This window comes from Gavia stellata, chromosome 11 (assembly GCF_030936135.1).
Source record: "Gavia stellata isolate bGavSte3 chromosome 11, bGavSte3.hap2, whole genome shotgun sequence".
Classification (NCBI taxonomy): Eukaryota; Metazoa; Chordata; class Aves; order Gaviiformes; family Gaviidae; genus Gavia; species Gavia stellata.
In genome coordinates this window covers 26,613,826-26,637,365 of record NC_082604.1, presented here as the reverse complement: position 1 = coordinate 26,637,365, position 23,540 = coordinate 26,613,826, and the positions used below count along the sequence as shown (strand labels likewise).

The window sequence follows — 23,540 nt, the reverse complement described above, 5'->3', positions numbered from 1 at the left end:
TGTGAGGAGTGAAGCAACCAGACGCTCTTAACCCCTGACATGGGCAGCAAGTGCTGCATGGACAAACCCCTCCTCCAGTGTCACAGGGGCAGCAGTTACGCCTCGTCTCCTGGCTTCCATGGGGCCTGATCCAGAACAGCTCCTCCACCCCCATCATCTCCCTCAGCACTCACAGTTCCCCTTTCCTTTCCAGTTGCTGTGATTTTACGTAGATTATGGGCACATGGTTTCTTTCGGGTATACCCAGGTCCAGCAGGTCTCCAGGGAGCAAATGCCATGTTAAGCAGCCCAGAGACCATGCCTGCTGCTTCACAGCCCAAGTGTGATCCCATGCAAATGTGCTATGATATAATTCTGCATATTTAGTGCTTAGAGGGCATTACTTTTAGTGTGGGTGTTTTTCCTTGTTGGTTGATTCAAGACCTCATTAATTAGGCTTTTCCTTACCAACTTTCTGTAAGAGCATTTAATTTATAATGCCCTTGCAACTGCAAATAGTGAATATTAGCAAAAAAAATTTCTCTTCCTTAGCAGTTAACATCCAATTATTTGACAAAGACAGAATTAATTGAGAAGAAAGAATAGTGTGGAAAAAATTAGAAGGCATTCTGACACCCTGGAAAACTAATGAAATAACAAAGTGTGTTTTCTATTACAATAGAAAAAGCTTTTCTTTTAAACCAAAAGTCCATATAATTGCAGTCTAATTTAATTCCAGACATTCAGCTGGTTATGATAAAAATTGAAACCTGACATCCTAGAAGTGCCAGTACTTAAAATAAACACTCCTGTTCATTGAGTTAGTTACCCAGGAATGCCTGCCAGATTTTCTGTGTTGAAGAATAAAGAGAAAAAGCAATCCTGAACTGAGGCAGTGACTCTGCACCAGCTGCTCTGCAAAGCTGTGGCTGGGACTAAGCCGCTTTCTCTGCTCTCCCATCAGGCTGCGCCTCGTGGGCTTTGCAAGGCAGCATGGCCAAGGCAGCACAACCCACTATCTCCTACGGGATGCTGAGATGTTTCTGTAGGATATGTTGACTGGGGTCAATGCACACATCCTAGGACTGGGACTCAAGTTTATGACTCATAACCACAAACGCGTCTCTGGTTTGTCATCGATGGGAGGGCATGCTAAGGACTCACGAATGGGGAAGATCCTGTTCCCCCTTCTGCCGTTTTAGAGAGTGGTATCTTTCGTGGTTGCCAATGACTGTGTATTCTGCTGCTTCCTCCCAGAACTAAGATTGCACGCAATAAACACATTCTACGGTGAATACGGGCAAGCGCACTACTAACAGAAATGCCCTCCTTCTGGCCCTGGGAACTCTTCTTTCTTTTCGGAGCAGAAACATAGCTTGAACAGCAAGGTAGAGAACAGCAAGGAGGGTCCTGAACTTGCAAAATGGATTAGGATCAATTTCAGGTGCCCATTCTTGAGAAGAAACCCAAATTCTTTGCTGGGCAGAGGTTTTTCTCTGTAGCTGTAAGCCAGGGTCAAAGCCTTTTGTCCTTAAAACTTCTTGTCTACAGCCTCAATCTCCCTTCTCACCAGCAAGGGCTGGTTTTCCCAGCACAGCTGTTCAACATGTTCCAGATGTTCTGCATTGATATGTGCTTTCACTTTATAGAAATCATTTATGAAATAAACTTGTACTTTCAGAATTATATCAGAAATTACAATGCCATAAATGTACACCCTATTTAACAATATGCTCAAATTGGTGTCTTTAGAATCACTCTTAGATTTGTTCTTAACACAGTCTAATCAAATTACTTGTAGTCTATTTGATCATGAGCACAAATTAATGTTAGGATGTGATATCTAGACATTAGGAAGTCCCAAATTAAAATATCTATAGTTAAAAATATAATAATAATCACCTGAAGTGATTATTCAGAAACTGTGAGATAGCATTACATACCTGATTAGCAGTAAATGATGTTAACAGATACACACCGTCTTCATATGCATCTGTTAAAAAGAAAGAATAAAATAAAATGTATTCGCTAGTCACCTTAGCTAAAACATTATCAAAATTTCAATTCAAGAATTCTGTCCATATACTATATACAAATAAATGGTATGTCTATCTATACATAAGTAAAAAGAAGTTCAGTACTTCCAGAAGACATACGCTTTTAGACATAAAATACTTTCTTGTTGGACTCCGTGCTATTTAAATGAGGCTAAAATAAGAACATTTTAGAGGTAAGGTACAAAAGAAGGCAAACAAACAGCATTAGGAAGATCAAGGGTGTTAAGACCAGCAAGAGAAAAATGGTCCTCACTGAAGAAGGCATGGGAGTCGTTTCCCACATCCACATCTGTTCACTTACACAGTACACAAAACCATGATAGACATTGATGCTTCTTTGAAATCGCTGTTGTATATTTTATCAATCCAATTATTCAGCACTCAGTGAACTCAAAGTAGTGCTGGTAATCATGGGCTTTCTGTACTCCCAAAACCAGATCACAGGCGTCCTGGTGAGCTGCACCTTGTAATCTATGCTAATTTCATTTATCATCAGACTTCCATAAACATAGCCATCTTTTCTAAATTCCAGCGCTAACAGGCAGTGATGTATGTGAAACACCTAAAAATACATTAACAGCATCCTGCAAACTTCCACACACAACATGATGTAAAATAACACCATTTTCTGCATTACTTGCAGTAATCTCAGGTGATAGCTTATTGTTATTACAAGGGTAATACAGTCGGGATGGAAAGGATAAATGACATTTAAGTATCTCTTACCTGAAGATGATTTAAAAGTATTAATGTTGAGGAAATTAGTGAAAGCTTCCCACATAATCTATGGTTATGGTTCCCATAGGTTTGAGAACAAATCTTTGCTACCTGTGTTGCCTTAGGTCCAGGGCACAATTTCATTTATACAACATATTAATTCTATCAATCATAGCATTATGTGATTTAAATCAGGAAAAATCAGTTCACTGTAATGCTAATCTAAAGGTTTAAATTCAGTTTTGTCTCTGAAGGCATGTTCAGATATGTATTCCAGGAATGCGATCGCTTTGGCCAGAGTCCATCATTTCCATCTGCTCCTAAGGCTCCTCCTCAAACACCCCATGCTACACTGAGGACTTCTAAGGCAGAAGCAACCACCAGCACTTCTTTTCAAAAGCGATGGCTAAGCGATGCAGTTTCTTACAGCTTGGAGTTTCCACTTTGACAACTGTGGTGGTGTTGTTAAAAACTGTGGACAGAAAAGCTCCTAAGTCCGTTACTGAGCAGTATTTGGTTTTCAAGGACTGCTGTAATTTGTTCCCTCTCTCCCTAGTTCATATCCTTGGGTTTTGTTTTGTCTGTTTTCATTTGGGCTTTGAATATCTCCAAGGGTGGAGGCTCCACGGCCTCTCTGAGCAACCTGTTGCAGTGTTCGACCATCCTCACAGCAAACAAGGATTTTACAAGGGCAAGAAGCATCATACATACCAATGCGAACCCCATCATCCCAATAAAGCTGTCCTTCTGCAAACAGAGTGTCATTCAAAGCGACAGTGAGTCCCATCGGGTTTTTTCGGCTATGGAAAACAGAAAAATGTTTCCTCAATTTCCTCAGCTAATTACATTTCATATTTATCAAATGATAGAAATTTTTTTAGAAATATTGTATACCACTCAACTGACGTTCCATAGTCATCATCTTCCTAAGCCCATACTATAAAATTTAAAGGAGACGATTAGGAGGAAACCAAAATGAAAACCATCCATAAATCTCCAGTGCTATCATACCTGTAGCTTCTCTGAGGACTTGTAGCATTTATATGTGATTGTGCAAAACTAAATTTTAAATTTTCAGTTAATCTTACCTGTAAAAGGTTGTATTAGCAGGTCTTTGCCAAGCAAGGATGTATCCACCTCGGATATGCAGGTTGATATGTTCCAAAGGAGCTGGTAGAAGTTTGAATTGTCCCCTAAAGCCGATATCTTCATCCTATTTATGAAGAAATAAAAAAAGTCATCTACTGAATTGCCCTCACTTTACAGCCTTTTTTAGAATGAAATTATCATATTTTGCTGGACAGATTAATTAGGAGTTGTTACTGCAGGAGTAACTACATAATGCTTTCAAGAGAAACTCTGAAATTCTGTATCTATAAAAGACTGACTTGACCGTAGGTGACGGCAGCTGAACCAAAGGGGCCAATCAGGTGAAATATGACCTTGTGATTCATGAAGTGATTTTTGATGCCTGCTCTTCCTATTGCCAAAGCTTTTCTTATTTTCTGTGAAAGATGATGCAGCTAAACCTGTTTTGTCTTTCTCCATTCCAGCATTCCTTACAAAGACATTATCTATATCATTTGAGGGTTAAAAAAAGTCAATAGAAGAACTTCAAATTAAAGGTATTATTTCACCTTTTAATTTACCCTAACTGTAGTCATGTTATTATACATTGTTATACAGGAATCAAGGATTTTTTTTTATCAGCCAGGAAGATGTTACATTGCTAAGAACTGATCCTGAATGCAAGTTTGCAAAAGGTAGAGAGAGGGTTCACAGCTCAGCACCACTGTCAGCACACCCTGCTGCTGTCTGAACAGCACTGTGAAGAAGATGTATAAAATATAATTTTTAAAATTACTTACTGTGTAGTAATCGTACCAGCGGGCATTGGGTAAGTAAGCATTCACTGTTACAGCATTCTGGAATTAAACATCCATGTTTTAGGTACATTAAATCAAAAAGTGAAGTTTAGCTAAAGTGACTTTAATATTTTCATAGGTGCTTAAAAACATACCTGTTGCATCACAGGGCTGATGAGCAGTGCAGGTCCCCAAAGGAACTGCTCATATATTTCCCAGGTTGTTCTGTCTTCCACAAACCTGCAAGTTAACAGAATAATGATTAGACATCGGGTGCTGAACTTTTCCAAAGTGTTCCCTCTTTAAGATATTTTTGTCAGTAATTCAATCTACTGTTTCTAGTATCTACTATTTTCTCATCTTTATTCTAGTATTAATAATTCATAGATCAATTAAAGCTTGCCAGGAATGCATAAAGACCCTCCAGACCAGGCACAAAGAAGGTTTTGTGTGTTTAACAACATTTTTTAAAAAAATCTGGTATATCTGCTTGGACGCACACTAAAAAAGCCATTTTTCCCTACAAAACTCATGCTTTGTGGAAGAATTCCCTCTTTTTTGCTTAAAGTTTTTGTCCACCTCTTTTTGCAACAATTGTGGTTTTGAGTCTACCTATGCCCAGCATCAGATGAAACTTTTTTGTTGCTAGCTCCTAAAAAGGTTAAGGGTGAGCTTTAAAATTTAAATATTACTCCTAGAGAAGCAAATGTTCAATTTTGCATAGCAAAAAATGGAAAACTAGTGCTGTTCAAGTGACACTTGTTATTGAAAGATCATATTCTCAATCTTGTGCTCTTCTTTTTTATAAAATAAAATTGCTGTAACTAAGAGAAAATTTTATTGTCAGGAGGATCGTAACTACAGAAGTTTTAGTGGAAATTCCTGATAAGGAGAGCAAAGGTGTCGCACTTACTCGTGGAGTATAGGGCGGACAACAGTGCTGCCATGGGCATGGGCATCATACATTAATGTGTAGAGGTAGGGTAGCAGGCTGTATCTTATATTCAGCACATTCCTGGAAATCTCCTCAAATGTTGAGTTCCAGGAAACAGGATCTTGCCTCTGAAAGAGAAGGGACTGTTGTTAGTCAAGCCGGATTATTTTGTTCAGAAAACCTAAAAAAAAAGTAAAAAAAATTGCTAATGTTTAGAAGAGACTTCACATTTAGCATCTCTTTTCTTTCATTTTACGTTTCTCGTCAGACTTCATATTAGACTATTAGTGTTAGTAATTACCAAATGTGCATTAAAATCAACATAGCAAGACAAAGCCAAGAAAATTTCTCCACCAAACTAGAGCACCTTCACTTACTAATTCTTCAGTTAAGGAGTAAGTGACACTGAAAACAGTAGGTATCCCTGTCAGCCCTAAGAGGGGAACTAGGAAGAGGGAAGGAGAGAAAAACCTGGGGGGTGTAGTGTAAAAAATGCTTAATGCAAAGTGTCCTGAAGGCGTGACACGTCCCAGCGTACGTAATTTATTACCCCTCTTTTCCACGGGGCAGCACTCAGGACTTGCAAGAAAAGACCAAAGCACTAATGACTGATGTCAGGGAGCACTTCCAATCTTTATTAAATGTATTGAACAATACCTTGGCAAATTGGGTAAGACTGGAAGCAACATGATAACCCTGAATCTGCATTTTTAAAGGCTTTAAAAGTCCCATCGAAAGGTGTGCCGCTGCAAGATAAAGCACAGAGTTTTTGAAAAGGAGACTTTAATCCAGTAGATATATGCCATATAAATAGCTCTACTCTGCTAGACCTGAAGCTTTAACTGGAATAGAAGTGCTGTTTCCACTTTTTTTCATTTTTCCAGTTATCTTGTTTTACAGCTTTCTACAATATAGTCCTTAGCCAGCACAGACCTACATTTAGGCCATTATTTTCCTTTACTCTTAAAGGAAATACAATATCTGATGGTGGCAAATGTGCAAAGCGCAGAAATTGCCGAGTCTGACTCCAGAATCTTATTACACTCTTGCGTTTTCTCATTTGTTGTATAATTATGGACAATTAGGGCTGAGAGCACCAAGGTCAGTTTTGCTCCTTTAAGTGCATTTGCCATAAAAGCGCTCTATTCTAGTCTTGCCGGTGTAGCGCGTTTAAATAAAAACGGCATAGAGGGAAAAATATGTAGGAGTTTGATTCAGTCAAAGCAGACTTAGAATATGCTTCCTTCAAGTGGTCCAAATCCCAGAGCAGCCCCTCTGTGGGCATAAAACCTCCCACGTGAGGGGGAGGCTTACAGCAGAGCTAGCGTATAAATAAAGACAAGTTTTACTTGATAAAGAGCCAAAAGTGTTCTTTTCTTGTCCGTTTTGCTTGGAATGTACCTTTTTTCGAGTCAGGCCAGCTTGTGCGATGTTCTGGCTGATCTCTACATGTGTGTCGCAAAGGCCCAGCCGTTAAGAACCGTTAAAATATTGCGACTCACCCTTGTTCCTTTCTGATTGTGATTCCTTGAGTATGGGTAAAATGCACCCAGCTGCATCCAGCGAAGACACAGCTCATACTCCGAGTCTTTCAAGAAGCCACAGATATCAGCTCCTGTCTGAAAGTTTAAAAATAATCTGATTGGAATACTATACATTCATGTACAGCATCAAGACCATTAAATATAAGGTAATAACTCACTGACTTACATAAGATATTCCAAAGAGACTGAACTCCATCATACCTGAAAGGAAAAATAATACAACTTTACTAGCTGGGGTTGTTTTTCCCTCTTTGGTATGCTATTGGTTACATAGGTAATACATACTGCAATGCTGAACGAGAAGAAAATAAACAGAACACCAACCCCATGATTTCTCTCATGTGTCACGCTTTTCTGCTACAGAAAGAGAGGGGAGCTGGTTATTCAGGAGCAAACAAATGAGGGGCAGGATACAGGGCAGGAAGGTGGCCAGTCCCAAGGGAATAAAAGAGCTCCCAACACCCGGTGCACAAGCAAAGAAGAAGTAAAACAGGAATTGACCACGAATTCTGGCTGCTTAACTGAAGGGCGTATTTCAGCTAAAACCACATGACTATTAAAAGCAAGTAGATGAAGGAAAAAGAATAACTGCACACAGTAAATTGAATACCAATACTTTTCCTTCTACATACCAATAACAGATTTAGCTAGCTGGTCCCAAGCTGCAGTGTTATCACCGAGCCAGTGTCCTGCCCATCTTCCGCTACTGGGATATGTGGAACGGGTGATAACAATTCCACGCTCTCTGGTGGCACTCTGCAAGCCACTGACATTGAAAATAGATAAAAATCAAATTACATGAGAAATATTACATGAGAATTTATTACATAAGATCCTCTTTGAAAATAAACGTAAGGGCTTATATTTTCATAGCGAAAGGCAGCATTATTTTATGCATGAATATGCACATATCCAATCCAGATGTGCTCTTTACGGCAATTCACTATGATTCACACATAAACAGAAAGTCAGCAGTGTCAGCCAACCTGTAGCTGAAAAGAGAACTGGCAAAACGAGGTGCTAAAACAAGAGATTTCCAGCTCAGGCTAATTAATGTGTGGGAAAATACGAATGTAGCCCAACTTGCACATTTTCTAAGGGCTCCACGACGTGTTCCAGGGCACCTCATTCCTTTCTTAAAGTACCTGAATGCTTGCAGCAACAGTTGAAAATAATTTAACAAAACTCATACCAAGAAGCTTGTAAGGGGACAACCAGAGGTGCCAGGAATATTGGACCTGTCAGCATAACTCTACTTGTTAAAAAGGTACTGGAAAAAAAAATAAATCATGGATCTGTAGTCACTTCAGAAACACCAAGATGACACGCAATCAACATGAAATGAGCAACATGGATTTGTCTAGAAGCAAACATATTAAACCAGCTGTTTTCTGCTCGGGGCAGGTAACAGGCCTTACAGTTAAGGAGCAACTACCAGTGTGTGTGACTACCTTGGCATCAGCCGACCTCTTGGTCTGATCACATTTGGCTTCCTCATAAGCAGAAGAGCTTTTGACCAGAGGTTAGTAACCTCTTGAGGAATGTGGGACTTATTTCTCTTTCCCAAATTAGAGGGTGAGAAACATACAGGCACTTGGGTGTGGGGGAAAGAAGGAAACAGCTAGCAGCAGGCAAGGACTGCCATGGAGTTTTCAGGATGCTCTGGCACTAAAACCCTATGGCCTTGCTCAGGATCATTGCTCTTGGGAGGGGAGACTGCGGCTTGCCGATGACTCAGGAGAAGAGTTCCTGAGGCTCCCGAGGTGTGGGTGAGAATAAGCTGGATGGAGAATCGATTCACCAATTAAGCCCAGTAACTCCAATAAATTAAAAAAATTAATAATTTTCTTAAATAAAGCCTTGGCCATTGCCACAAAGTACCTGCAAAGGCAACCAAGTAGTCTTTAGGAAAAAAAAACAAAATTAGCTGAGTTGAGGGGAATTTATGCTTCCTAGTTGCTCCACCAAGGACACGAGCACCTTTCTCTGCAACACATGCCATTGCTCTACGCTATGTGACCGGCATGGATGCATTATTGCTCATGCAGTTTCTTAGAAGAATTCCTTTGCAGCCATGCACACATACTGTGAATTGTTACATCAAAATACTAAACTGCAATACTAGTTAGAAAGCTACACTGATTAAATCGCACTGCTCTCCAATGCTAGCTCCACAATAATTGCCTAAACAGCTGCTTCAGTAAGGCACTATTTATTTATTTTTCTACAGGATTTGCAGCTTTAGTGACACTATAATTACAGCAAAAATACACAAGTCATTTAAATTACTGTAGTAATTAAACTACACTAATGTGCTGTAATTATTTCTTCCAAGACAAACAGTAAGTTTTCTAGTATCTTTTATTTCTTTGTAATGTACTAGCAAAGACTTTCAGCCTCTGCTTGGTTTACCCTACGTCAACAACGCTTTGGAAATCACAGCTAAAATTTCCAATGTAAAGAAAGTGTATGTTGCACGTAGAGCTGCTCAAGGATGAGCATGGCCCGAGTGTTTGGCTGACTTGAGGTGCCAGCTCTCTGCTCCAGGACTGGAGTTACTCTATTCACTATGAAGGGCTCTGGCTTTCAAGTCTATGCAAAAGCCTCAATATGAAAGAATAGCGTTAAGGCAATATCCAGAAGCTCCCTCTGCCTAATGGATGGAGAACTGAAATGACATCAAGTTACATAAAAAATTGCTGTTCACTTTGAAGTTCTAGGTTTTTGTGAGTTTTGCGTGCAAATGACCTTCCTGTTTGGATGGTTTAGTATCAGAATAAATTCCTATTACAACATGTCTTCAGGTGCACAGTTAGTCCTTCAGTTAGCACCAAAGCATAAATTGGGAACCAAAAGTTACATATTTTTTGTAAATGACATTTTCCATAAATTCCAAGTGCGAGAACATCTGTATAAGCTGTGTAATTTATCATAGCCATTTCTGTTATGGTACCTCTCAAAACAGAAGAAAATATTTCACTACATTTCAGTTCATACTTAATACACAGAAACAATGGCAATATTCCTCTTACTGTTAAATTATTGCCTACTTACAATGCCCAAATCACATGGGATTTGGCTGACAGCAGAGGTATCAGACATTCCTTCCTGTCCTGTCAGCAGTTTTGCTCCTGCCTTGACTGGCAGAGCTGCAATGGCACGCTGCCAAATATAACATCCACTCAGTCAAAAATTCAAGCAGCCTTGGTATTTTCTCTCTTTATGGTAATATCAAAGTTACCAAGGGCTTTAAGGTCGTTAAGACCTATAGAGAAACACTGTTCCTTGCTTACTCGTTGAATTGGAAATGAAACAGCACAGATATATTATTATCATTAGATCAGACATTATCTAGAGCAGGCTGGGGTACTATTGAGATAATGACGTTTGCCTTGGAACTGAGAAAATAAATTCTTAAAAGTAAAGCCTTATGCACACAGTTTGCATTTTACAAGTCACTGTTTCCCATTTTCACTACTACTCAATTTGTTTTAAATAGAGGACGTAATATAGATGCATATTGTAAGGCAAAACCAGTATCCACCCTAGGAATAAACCAGACTATCCCAGCAAAACCTAGGAAAAAAAAGTATTTTCTATTGTAATTTCAGTAATTGCTGGAGACTATCCCAACAGCTGATCAAAAGGTTCAGATCTGTTCTCCATCCTGCCTTGTGAATGAATACCCCAGTGGTGTCTTTTGACTGATGCTCTTGTTTACAATGCAGAGCATTGCCCCAGGACGGCCTTGCTGGCTGTCTCGTAATAGAAACCTCTGCTGAAAAGGCAGCATGCTGTGTTTGAATGTGTCGGGACAAGGAAATGCTGGATGGCGAGTAATTACATCCAAATTAAACTATATGAGAAATAGCACCATGTCCACCTTATTTCATGGTGCAGGTCAGCAATTAAGCTTGCACAACATAACATTTATATGGGTGAAGTCCTCAGAACTGGTGTACCAGGAATTGCTAGGTGAGCACTAAGTTTCTTTAGTATCAGACTCGGGTAAACTGTCTTTAAATGTACCTTGAGAATTGTGTCTGCTCACGGTCAGTGGCTTTAAAGCTGCTAAACTCAAAACAAAGACTTTGCCTGCTTGTCCTGAGACAGTCAGTGATGCAGCTGCAGGTGTAGACATGCTTAAGCAGGTGGTTTTTTTTTTCTAGCTCACTCCAATTGCAGAAGGTCTTTATTGCAGTGAAGCCGTGGAAGCACAGCTTCAGCTCAGACCTGTGCAGACCCACCTCACCTTCTCCTGCACCTCCTTTCCAGCAGCTCAGGTTCATACCACCCTGCTTGCACCACGGGCAAGACACTGCACTAACTGAGCAGTAACGTGAGTGAAATCATACCAACTGCAGAGCTACAGCACTGCTGCTCAAACTTCTGAACATCAAACTCCACTTCTAGCTGAATTGAAGAATCAAAGGTATTAGAATGAAAAGAAAGATTTCTCAGGCACGTTAAATAAACTGATGAAAGTTTTGGCCATAAGAATATAGACACAGAATATGCATTTGTAACATATTTTGGAGACAACAAGAAAGTATGCAAACTTCACTCACTCTAGGGTAGGTTTTGTTTGTGACCATCCATAAAGATTGTGGACATCATAGTGTCTAACTGGGGTACCATCTGGAAGATATTGTTGACCTTCCATGCATGGAGTTTTGACAGATAATCCATCTGACCGGTATCCCAAATCTAATAGAAAGGGAACATAAATATTTATTTTTTTAATAATGAACATTCAACAATGATTTGAGTTACTTTTTCTTAATTTTCATAACCTCTTAGGCATTCAGTCTCTTTTAGGCATGTATACTGTCATTTATTTATTTATAACTATAAAAATAGCACTTCCAAAATGGAGTATTTCTAATATTCCTATGTAGGCTTCTGGGTCTGTAAGTGTTTTAATAGCTCAGTTAGAGATGCTCTTACTGAAGAGGCTCAAAGAGTAAACAGAGTATATCCAAATTCAGAAGACATTGCAAATCTTTGTAAACAAGGTCATATCATCCATATAAACAGAAAAATGGGTGTGGCAGGTGTATGGTCTGTGTCTGAATATTAACTTCCTGACTATTCCTGAGAAACTATTTAAAATAACCAAAGACTGCAGTAAGCAACAGGAGTATGCTATTAAAGCATTAATAAATACTAACTAGTACTACTTTACACCAGTACTTAAGTAAAGCCAAGGTAAGAAAGCTAAATATTTCAAGTATTTGACCATATAGATAAATGGTAATGAGAGGAGACACAAGGATATTTTCTAAATTTTTAATTAATTGCATTATTCATCTGAGAAAACTGCAAAACAGGGAATTACATTCTCTACCATCCAAAAGCAAAGCACCTAGATATAAAATAGGTATCAAAATCTATATGGAGGCAAGTAGATGAAAACAACTTTATTTTTAAAAAGTGCCATGCAGTTACTGCTCCCATTGAAGTAGATGGGGTTGAAGTGTGCCCATAATCTCAGAAATAAAGGGACACTTTCAGTTAGGAGTTGTGGCTTTATATATCTGACTTTTGGCATTTACGCCACATATACCATATAAGAAATTATGTAGTAACCAGAATGACCTAAAACTGTTTTAAGGAGTGATCAGACTTACGAGGTATATACGGTGGCATGTTTAGGAGGTCATTTCTACAACCGTCAACGGCACCATTCAGAAAAGCTGCTGGTTCGTTCATGTCCTAAAAACATAGAGCAAAACCTGATTCTATTTCCTTCAAACCTACAAAACACACTAAATTCTAAATTACAAACAAGCAGCATTGTAGCAGTCCTCAGGAGACCTTGCAGCTGCAGTCTCAGTCTGCCGGTCCATGTTTTCTTGGCACGTTCACATGTGGCATGGTGCAGGGACAGGGAGCCACAAAGTGTTTCAAGGGAAGAACAGTGAGTCTGGGCTCTGTTTCCCCTGTGCAAACAGTGTCACAGCGGAGGAAGAAAGTCACCTCATACCAAGGCAGTGCAAGTGTACAACCTAGAGCCAAAGTGGTGCCTTTGGCTGGGGGCTCAGGTTCTGCCTGGTGCTCTGCTTGATTTCCCTCCAGCCTATTTTTTTATTTTACTTATTGCAATTTAACACCAGATACCCTCTGAGCTTCAACAGCAGTAGGTATACTGTGAAGTGTGGCCCTCTCTACTAGTGTGTGGCAGAAAAAAAAAATCCAGAAATCAAATGCATTTCTGCACTTACAATCCACAGGCCATCAAACTTGATGCTTCTCGAGGAGTTGGTGGGATTGTTGTAGAACTCCAGGATTTCTCTCTTCCACCACCCCACTGTGGAATTGCGGAAGAAGTCTGGGAAAGCAACATGTGCTCCATAGATCTGTAAAAATAGTAGGAAAACAAAACAGATACAGGATTGAAACCATCCCACTGTTAAAATGTTGGAATTCATTTAAAAAATCAAAACACTGAAAAAAAAAATAAATTGTTCACTGACTTTTTTGGCTCTGTTAAGAAGGCTAACCAGTTTCTGCACCTTGTTCTTCCCACGAGATTTATCAACTAGTTTGCTGCTGATTTCCTTAATTAATATGCTGCTCTGTCTATATTTGAGTCCATAACAAAACTGTATCAACATTTACCTGTATTTGGGTTTGCTCAGGCAGTGACTCATTGACTTCTACATTGGGAAGAAATGGCCAGACCTTATAGAAGAAAGGACATTTTAAAATAATCAAACCACACTGAATATAAACTGAGCATCAGCAACAGACAGATACAACCATTCTTCCCTGATACCTATGTGAATGACAACACAAACTGAAGACAATTCAGTTTGTAGTATTTATTCAATGTGTCATTTACAGCCAGGCATGAATATACCATTAGCAGACTTCCCCATTATGGCTAGCACTGAAGTCTAGGCTGACATGTTGCTCACTTCGATACAGCATGCCTCTACTGTCATCAACTTTTTAAGAACAGTACCTTGGAATATATAATGTCATTGGTATTGGGCCTTTTTATGAAGACGTCGTCCTGCACACCTCTTGAGAAGGTAGGATAATTGGTTTCATTTCCAGAGATGGCTGGATCCTGCAATTAAAAACACTTTTACCCTTAGGCTCAAAAAACAAATTTAGAAATGCTGTTGAATATATTCTGCATACTGCGATGCTATATTGACATTTAAAAGCAGTATTCAAAACTGACCAGGATAATGATAAATCTCATTCCTTCTTCTTTTATTCTGTTAATCAGAGCTGGTAATCCAGCAAAGTGTGTGCCAATGGTGAAGTCCAGTTGCCTTTCCATATAGTCAATATCTACATATTGGACATCCTGCAGTTCACAAAAACAATTAACATAAAATTATTTATTTTCTTTTTTTGCCAAATACATAATTATTGAAAATCTGCCAAAATAAGTAAACTACTGAACTTTTGAACTGTAAAATTGGAAGCAGCTGTAACTTTAAGCTAAAGTTATTAAATGAATATTACACAATCTATCAGCAAGTCCAATATGAAATAAACCTTTCACTACTGCATCTAGTCTGAGGGTAGAAATTAATACACGATAGAGAAAAAAGTCCTGGATTGGTACATATGTGTATGTATACAGAAACTACACATGTTACCACATCTATAAGGAAACAGTGGAAACAGTTGTTCTGTATTGAAATAGTGATGTTAATTACATTTAAAATGAAGAGTCACATTCAATATAATTTTGTTAGATCTATGTGCTATTCCAACTTTTCCAACAACATTCTGTGTCAAATCATACCTGACTTGAAAGAGAGCAATATACCATTGAAATGATTCTGCTTCATTTTCTTTCCTGCTTGTTTTTCTTGTTGATCGCTGCTCCTTCATAGCCAGCATGGTGAGAGTCCATGACTGACTAAGGCATCTGGGTGCTTCTTTGAGATCAATGATAAGGAAAATAAAGCAGCCTGACCCCTACTTTTCACATGGCCCAGAGTGTGCAGAGATGTTCAACTCTGGCATAAAACATAGTCTGCTCTACTCTACCACGGTGGTGGTTTTTTTGGTTGGTTTTTGATTTTGTGTTTAAATGGTCTTAGTTAATACTCTGAAGCCAAAAGTTCAGGCATGAGCTCAAATGTTAACTGCTACCAGCGTACATAGGGAATCCTAGATGCCTTCATGTCCTCCAGCAGCTGGGCGATTTCTGAGTCATTCCTGTATCCATAGCGGCACAACTGGAATCCCAAAGACCAGTAGGGTGGCATGACCGGTCGTCCAATCAGCTAAAAATAAGAAAGAATATTTGTGATGAGTAGGTGAAAATAAACCAAACTAACCAAACAAACAAAAACCAGCATTAGTTTGTATTAGAGTAAGAATCCTACTGCAGTGTACTCCTTAACAACAAGTTCTGGTGTTGGGCCCAAAACCATGTAGAAGTCGAGAATTCCTCCAGTGGTGCGGTACGTCAGGGCAGGGGTCGGCTGGAATGTCACATCTGGAAATGGGGGAAGTGAAATCAGAAAAGGATGCCTGGATTTGCCACTATTGGCAAACACTGGCCATAAAAATAAAATGCATTGAGACAATGAAGTGAAGGTTTTCTCACCCATTGCATTGCTGTTAAGCAGGAGAACTCCATGGGCATTGCCATCTTCTTCAAGAGCCATGTAAAATGGCTGATAACCATAGGAATTCAACTTGTACTGCAAACAAAATAAAATACATTCTACTGGGGAAACATCACAAGCATTCACTTATTTACATTTATTAATAAATTTAATAAAAGATGAGACACACAACTGCCAAACATATAACAAATAAACTCCAAAATTATATACTTACACCCTACACACCTACGAAACATACCTACAGAAGATCACTTTCAACTTCACAATTTTGGTCAGACCTGTTCAGTCTGATCAGGCAGGAAGGAAAGCAAAGGTATCACTGCCTTTACAACTTGCTAATGAGAAAGTGCTTCCCCAGGACAAAACTTTCCCTTCTTTTCAAACAGTAGCAGGTGTTTATATGATCAGGAGTTGCTGGTGACATTCTGTTATCTTTCATTTACTCAAAAATATATTGAAACCTGAACTGAAAATTAGAGCTATAATTAACCACCACTATTCCTTGCAAATTGCAAACGTGCTATCTCATAGGAAATAACACAAGTATGCACATAGAAATAACATTTCTGTTTTACCTCTGTAAGGACTAATTTAACCCCAAAGTAGTGGGAGCTGCCCTGACTCATGTCTAGCTTTCAGAATAATTAGCTGAGAAGAATAAAAAAAGGAGGAATGTGCTGTTATTTCTAAGCCATTTGTTGTCTTCTGACATCTGACTCGGAGCCTGAGCTCCACACATTAGTCTCACTGGTCACAAAGAAAGAATAGGTTTAGGGAAGACCATTGCCATTGAGACACCATCCAAATTATAAGCCATGATAAATACGACCAAAGTCAATAATTGTGTCCAGTACCAGTCGACATCCATTGGACTTTTAAGTCCTGCTGAACACCTCCGCACTTTAGGCTCATTGGTCCAAAAGCTACATTTGTTCTACTTACCGTAGGAGGCTGATCCCTAGCGAACATTCCCCAGGTGTGCCAGCTCATGTTATGGCGAAACATGGTGTGCTCAGTTTCTCCAAATCCATATATATACTGGGATGCTAAGCGGGTAGAAATCTGAATGAACATGTCACTGAAGGTGAAGGTGGGCAGCTGTGAATCCCAGCTAAAATGGGAAGAGGAAAATGAAAACAGGAATATAGTGTCTTCAGTACCATGTTTTGCTGGCAGACACTTTTTTTAGGCTACTCTCTTTCTCTGAAAATCTCACTCTTCGGTAAAGGTGGAATAAAACTGTTATGGTTATCAAGAAAACTTAAAGCACATGAAATGGGGATGTCTAAGAATTTGATGCACAGTTTAGAGACACAAAGTCCTCTGTGTGTCTCAGAGAGATATATATTATGCACAGGCATAATGCATGGCAAGTTGCATCATGTTTTGGCAATTCAGTGAGAAAATGTGTTTCAGAAGAGTATGATCGTATTTTCCTCCCAGACTGATCCATGGAATATAGTAAATAAGGTGCTTTTTACAGTTCACTGGACTTTTTGTGCAGATTACATTGAAACTGTATTCATAGCTTTCATTTGTTGTAAATCAGCATCTTTACAGTCGGAAACCCAACTGCAACCTGATGGTGCTCTGCCAAAGAATGACATCGTTTCAGGAGGTTGAACTGCAATTTGAACCATTACTCTGGTTGGCAAAAAGGAAGTCATCTTGCAATTAAGTTTTGAATACTTTAAAAAATGTCATAAGAATGGGTTTTTTGAATAAAAATCATAACACGTGCAACTGCTAACATCATTGTTCTCTGTTTTCTAGCTCTGACTTAAGCTTAATCAAGGAAAGAAATGAAGCTCCTGTCAGACTTATTAGCTATCATGTTACCAAAATCCATCTGCAAGTTAGTTGAGACACTACTTTCTTCTATTATTTTTCCTAACCATTCCCCAAAACCAAACCAAATGACCAATCCTTAATGATCAGAGCTGTGGTCACCTAAGGAAAATTTTAGAAAGTGTAGAAAATCGTTGTGCCTCCCAGAGTCTTGGGAACTACATAAGAAATGGTCTTTGGAATTGTCTACGTTCCACACTTCAACATCTTGTAGAGGACTTTTAGCAAGTGACAGATTATGAAGTGACAGGGGAAAAACCTTAGATAATTATGAGAAAAAATTAGGATATTGCCCAGGGCACCTTCTCCACTCTCCCCCTGGTCAGTGCTCTCATACAATGCAATGGTGACGCTGTCTCCGCTGAAGCAGCATTTGGCATTTGGCAGACAGAGCCATTTCATGGAAAGGATACAAAAGTCAGTCTTAAGGTTTTTAAAACATAGTACACAAGAAAATGCTTTGGCTTGAAAAGAGCTAACAAAACCAAGTAAAATAAAATAAAATTACTATGGCTTACATGACTGTTCCTGTGCTTTTGCGCCGAACCTGGATACCAAATGGTTTTTTCTGAACTGATACTTCATAGAGTCGTTCCTTGTCTGTGCTCGTTGGGGAGCTCGGGAGATTTAGTGGTACCGGAACCTCGTATCGTGCGTTTTGATAATCATAGATCTGTGAAGTAAAAATCAATTAATTTCAATGAACGAGTTTTTTGAAGTCTTACCTATAGTGACAGAAATCTGAATTAGTTAAAATGAATACAGAAAAGTGTTGAAAACGCTTGCTGAGATGAGAATTTTCTTTCAATATGTATTCTTTTACCAATTCTTTTGCAGTATTTTGTTTGGGAAAAAAACCAACAACCCAACATTAAGGATTTATTTTGGATCAAGAATGACTTGTCTAATCATTTGTACATATTTTATATATATATATATGAATTTAAAAATATATATATAAAATATATATATGTAAAACTATGTTAAATACCTTTCTGATTAATCTTTTAGCCAACTTTGAGATTCTTTTTAAAGTTTTCTGTATTCTGAAAGGTGACAGAAGTTAGTTTTTGATGCCTGACCATTTTAAGGCATCACACTTATTTCAGTATTATTAAATGCACAGTAACAAATTATAGTCTAAATAATAGCATTTTAAAAATTTTAGAAGGAGAATTATTAATGCAAAAATAAACTGTACAGTCATGATAATGCCTATAGATTAATTTACATGTATACTAATAAAATGTCTTTAGTTCCAGAGTTTCTGGTAGACATTACGCATATACATTTTCATTACACCTTTGATTAATATAATTTCTTTGTATAACCGAGTACAGAATTATAGGACAAAAAAAAGATGTGAGCTAAGAGCAATAACAGCTACTTGGTTAGAGGGAGAAACATGTTTAGGCAAGGGTGCTACTGTCTGTGTAATATAAAATTGACTATAAAAAGCCCTTATAATTTCCATAAATAAGACTGTTTTTAACAATGGGACATTACACGCTCATAGAAATTCTGGAATGACATTACCTTAAATTGCAGCATGTGGTTGCGATGATATTTCACCTCCAAGCGTAATGTACTAATTGGTGTTGTGAAATTCTCGTTAGCTCTGGTCTTGGCATTGTTTAAGGTGAGGTTGGCTGCCAAACCTGACGAGGTGTATTCTACTTTGTCTACAGAGTAAGCATTGTCGGAGCTGTAATAGCAGGGTGGAATATCAGAGTTTGATGTCACCTGCTGCAAACAGAAAAAAGTTACAGGTTAGTGAGCTACACTGGTCTGCTGTATTTTTTGTTAGTTATTAGCATGGAATCCAAAGCTCCCATTTTTATCAGATATTTGTCAAATGTAGAATTTGGGGAAGAACTTAGTGTAACTAGTGAACAATAAAGAAATAATACAAACCCCATCGATTTCTACACTAAATCAGATATAATCAAACAATACAGTCAAGGCGGTACAAATAGTTCAGTCAGGAAACTGAATCCTTGCACAATGGAGGCGGATTCAATTTCTCTATATCTGTGAGCTTCACCTCAACCTCACAACACGGCTTAGTCTTGGCCTGTTGAAATTCCTAAAGCCTCCTCCCTTTTAATTCCATCGCTCTCTGGTCTCTGGCTCACACAAAGGAATGTACCCAAAACTCATTAGATATTCAGGCAAGTTCAGATGAGACCTTTCCATTGGCTTTATTCACATGAATTATCCTTCAGATATCTACTGAGAATTACATCCTATTTATCTAAGATCTCCTGACAGCAAGATCAAAATCACTTTCAGTTTCCTGCTCCAGTTGAACATAAATACTCTAACTAGGTATTCTGAGGTTAGGTGAGCTGATGTGGGTTAATGCATTAGCCTTCCGCCTCTGGATACTTATCATCAAACCTGCCTAGTTGTTCAAATAAAACTATGCCTGCTCCACACATCTTAATTGTTAACGAATATTTATTCATCTGTCATCACCAAATTCAAAGTGCCTTTCAAATTGAGCAACTGTTCAAAACATACCCAGTCCATAACAGGACCAGAGCTCGATTTCACCATCAAGCGCCATTTCCAAACATCCAAAATTGCAAAAAATATGCCTAATAGTGCAACAAAATCAGGACGGTCCATCAACCACTTCAGCTGTTGCTGGTTCAAGAGTAGCTAACAGAGAATTTTGGTCTTCATGCCTAGGACATACGTCCAAGCTGTAAAATTTAGATTTAGAAGAGTGTGGAGTAATTTAGTTGGAGGGACCCTCTGAAGTTCAGTCCTGCCAAGGCACCCTGCTCCATTATGTTTATAGCCATGGGATATTCACAAATGAAGCTGTGTGGTAAAGAACTGCATGTTGGGGATTATGACTTGGAAATACATCCTTGACATGGATATAAATAATTCAGTTCACATAAGAATCCAAATTTCAGGGGAATTCAAGGCTTTCTTCTCAAACTGAGATCCAGAGGAATTGATTTGACTTACAATGTGCTTCAGTGACTATGAAGATGAGACAAAGGGGATAAGCTTTGCAAGGCCAGGGTGCCAGTGAAGCAAGAAGAGGTAGCTGAAGATGCTGATCTCAAGTCTATTCTATTTTTTATAACTGTAATGTTATTTCATTACACTTTTCAAAATGTACCACATTTTTTCATCAATTTCTGATGTACCTTGGAAGAGCTTACATGGTTGCCAACTACCTTAGTTTTAGTGAGGAAAAGAAAATCTGGTAGTACAGGCCAGCTGACGTCTGTGCCCCCATTTTATGTAAATCTGACAGATCTGCCAGACTCCTTTTTCCACTATAACAACCATAAAGAGAAAGCTATGATTCCAGAAATTTTTCTGTCTCATTAGTTTAGAGAAATAATTTTTGCTTACTTGCCAGACACAGCCAAGTTTTTCACATTTTTCTTGTGTTGGATTGGGACTGGGATAACAATTAAACCTTTCATTGACACTCAGTTGTTGAGTCCATTTTACTGTGTAAGATTTTCCCAGTTCAAGCTGAAGTCCTGTTATATGAGCAACCTATAAATATTAAACAATAAACAGTTATTAAATCCCACATCACATTCATCTTTCCTTCAGTCAGCAGAGATGTTAGTCCTCAGGAACAATATATTTTGCTACATGAGAACTCATAAAAAAACCTGTCCTGTAACACTTGATATAGTCTCACTTTTACAAATACACACAACTGATATTCTTGAAGATAAAATCTGAAAAGATAACAATCTAAAAAAATTGAGTCAATCCCACAGCTTCCTTGGAAGCAAACAGGAATAAAGACAAGGACACAGCTCCTTCACATTTTGAAATATGAATGCAAGAGGTAAGAAAAAGTGAAAATATTTTTATTTTGATTCAGTAACTGAGACAACATAGCAGGTAACTCAGGTGCTTGTAATAATTAAAGAGGGTGTACAACACAAGTTCAAAGCAATGTCAGCACTATCCTTAGTATGGGAAAGTGCTTTCATGAAAGCTTCCCATTATCAGCAGCATGTTCGCTTGCTTTGCACATAAATGCACTGTGTTGCTGCTTTCCTGTATTCACCCTGTGAAAAACTCTGTGTAAAGTGATAAAGGAAGTTTAAACAGTGCGCTTGATTTTGTTTAAAAAAAAAAAAAAATCAATGCAAAAATACACACCTAAACCATAAATATTTTGTATCCTCCTCCCATAGCAAACAAAATCACAAAGCTATTCCTCCTCTTAGAAATTAAATTTTACTACATGAATAACTGCATAATTAAACTTTCTGTTGCACTGATGGTCTGAGACCAAAACTTAGATGCACTTTCTATGCAGCTGAGTTGAATGCCATTGTACTTTTGTTCTGGAATAAAATACATGATGTATTCTGTTGAAACGACATTAGTACGGAGTACTGTCCTCAGCAATATATAAAACAAAAGTGATGCAATTTCAAAGATGTTAACTTCCCATTTTCCTGTTATTGTTTTACCTTTTCTAGAGGATAATAGGTGATATGAAGTGGAGAATTTTCCACAACATTGTTCTGAGTTACAGTAACTGCCGTTATTTCCTGGAGTGCTCCCAATATCTTGATTTCTTCAAATTTCAAGTTGTTTGGATCAGCATAATTGCTATTTATAGCATTCATTTGTAGAACATTCTGAAAAATAATATAGTGATCACCTTCTTATAAAAAAATCTGCCAAAAATCCTCCTGATTTAACAATTTTTTCTAGTTAGATCTTCATACTGTAGCATAAAGTAAGCCATTACCTTTTTCCTAATATATTAATTATTGCCCTGCTTGTTGTTCTCACAATAATGCTTTTCTAACATATAGATAATATGCTTCATAGCTGTTTTTCAGCTTCCTTTTTTTTGGAAATAAGAAAATGCTGACACATGCCTCTGACAGGGTAGCTAACCTCTACTCAACTCTAATCTTGCCGGGATCTAACAAGTGAAGGTTCATATTCACTTTTTCTGATAATAAAAATACCGGTTCCTAATTGCATTAGTTATTATTAGATTAAAAGTCCAAAGAGTGGAACTGTACCATGGGTCTCACATATGCCAGCCTATAAATTTCTTATTACTCTCCATGTGAAAGTCTATGTTAATTTTTAATTCAACATCATTACAGTCAACTGATGATTAGGCTGGAAGAGTTTCAAACTCCAATAGTAACTGAGGTTTCTTATCTACAAATGATTATATGATTACATATGATTAAAAGAAATAATTAGTACATATGCTTCCACCTTCTATTCCTTTGCTTCCACTCACATGTTTCTATTCATTCTCTCTCACTTATTACCCTGCTGTTTCACCATGGCAAGGGAAACAATACCTTTAGCAGATATTCTTATTATACAATAAATATGTTATCATATTACTTGGAATCCTTATCATATGGCATCTTTGGTCAATATTGAATAGAAACATTATCTGGACTTCACTCTGCCATAAACTAACCCGGCCAAGGCAGTTTCAGTTTAAAAAAAATTTAAAAATTAAAACTCAGTCATGAAATAGACTTCATGGGTTCAGAAAAAGCAGAGGTCTACCTCTCACTCTTTGGAAATATTCAGCTATATTTTTACAGTGTACAAAGTTTTTTTCAAATTTCCAATATTTTGAAAATCCCAAAGACAACATTCACCTCCTTTTTGAATCTGTTTTAGCTGCCACTGATGTGTTATACTTCTCTTGCTTAATAAATATTGCTGCTGAGTTTGTTATGTGAAAGGAAACAGGAGTTCTTTAGATACTTATATTAAGTGGGAGAAGAAAAGACAAATAGCAGATTTTCATCCCATGACTCTGTTTTGATTTTCTCAAATTTTTTGCTTCTCAGTAAATATTATAGGAGAATAAGGAGGGAGAAAACAAAGCCCTTTGAAGATAGTAATGATAAAAATAAAAAATGAAAATAAGATCATTTAAAATAAAATACTTACATTGGAAACTGTAAACTGATAGTAAATGTAGGCTTTACTCTCGACTGTACCTA

At 38.0% G+C, this 23,540-nt stretch overlaps 1 protein-coding gene across 3 annotated transcripts in view; it reads right to left on the bottom strand.

Annotated features, from left to right (window-relative positions):
- SI (sucrase-isomaltase) overlaps positions 1 to 23,540 on the bottom strand; it is a 51,562-nt gene that overhangs the window by 1,732 nt on the left and 26,290 nt on the right. For 2 of the 3 annotated variants that reach the window (XM_059822947.1, XM_059822948.1), the window contains 24 exons: positions 23,488 to 23,537; positions 22,017 to 22,187; positions 20,926 to 21,075; positions 19,084 to 19,293; positions 18,066 to 18,220; positions 16,642 to 16,810; positions 15,678 to 15,774; positions 15,454 to 15,566; positions 15,226 to 15,351; positions 14,289 to 14,417; positions 14,064 to 14,171; positions 13,718 to 13,780; positions 13,321 to 13,455; positions 12,727 to 12,811; positions 11,665 to 11,803; positions 7,729 to 7,862; positions 7,263 to 7,297; positions 7,055 to 7,171; positions 5,532 to 5,680; positions 4,774 to 4,858; positions 4,622 to 4,678; positions 3,842 to 3,966; positions 3,465 to 3,553; positions 1,923 to 1,972 (listed from right to left, as the gene is read on the bottom strand). In XM_059822947.1, coding sequence (XP_059678930.1) covers positions 1,923 to 1,972; positions 3,465 to 3,553; positions 3,842 to 3,966; positions 4,622 to 4,678; positions 4,774 to 4,858; positions 5,532 to 5,680; positions 7,055 to 7,171; positions 7,263 to 7,297; positions 7,729 to 7,862; positions 11,665 to 11,803; positions 12,727 to 12,811; positions 13,321 to 13,455; positions 13,718 to 13,780; positions 14,064 to 14,171; positions 14,289 to 14,417; positions 15,226 to 15,351; positions 15,454 to 15,566; positions 15,678 to 15,774; positions 16,642 to 16,810; positions 18,066 to 18,220; positions 19,084 to 19,293; positions 20,926 to 21,075; positions 22,017 to 22,187; positions 23,488 to 23,537 — 2,741 coding nt within the window. The remainder of the gene's footprint in view (positions 1 to 1,922; positions 1,973 to 3,464; positions 3,554 to 3,841; positions 3,967 to 4,621; positions 4,679 to 4,773; positions 4,859 to 5,531; positions 5,681 to 7,054; positions 7,172 to 7,262; positions 7,298 to 7,728; positions 7,863 to 11,664; positions 11,804 to 12,726; positions 12,812 to 13,320; positions 13,456 to 13,717; positions 13,781 to 14,063; positions 14,172 to 14,288; positions 14,418 to 15,225; positions 15,352 to 15,453; positions 15,567 to 15,677; positions 15,775 to 16,641; positions 16,811 to 18,065; positions 18,221 to 19,083; positions 19,294 to 20,925; positions 21,076 to 22,016; positions 22,188 to 23,487; positions 23,538 to 23,540) is intronic. The other variant, XM_059822949.1, reaches the window with a different exon arrangement.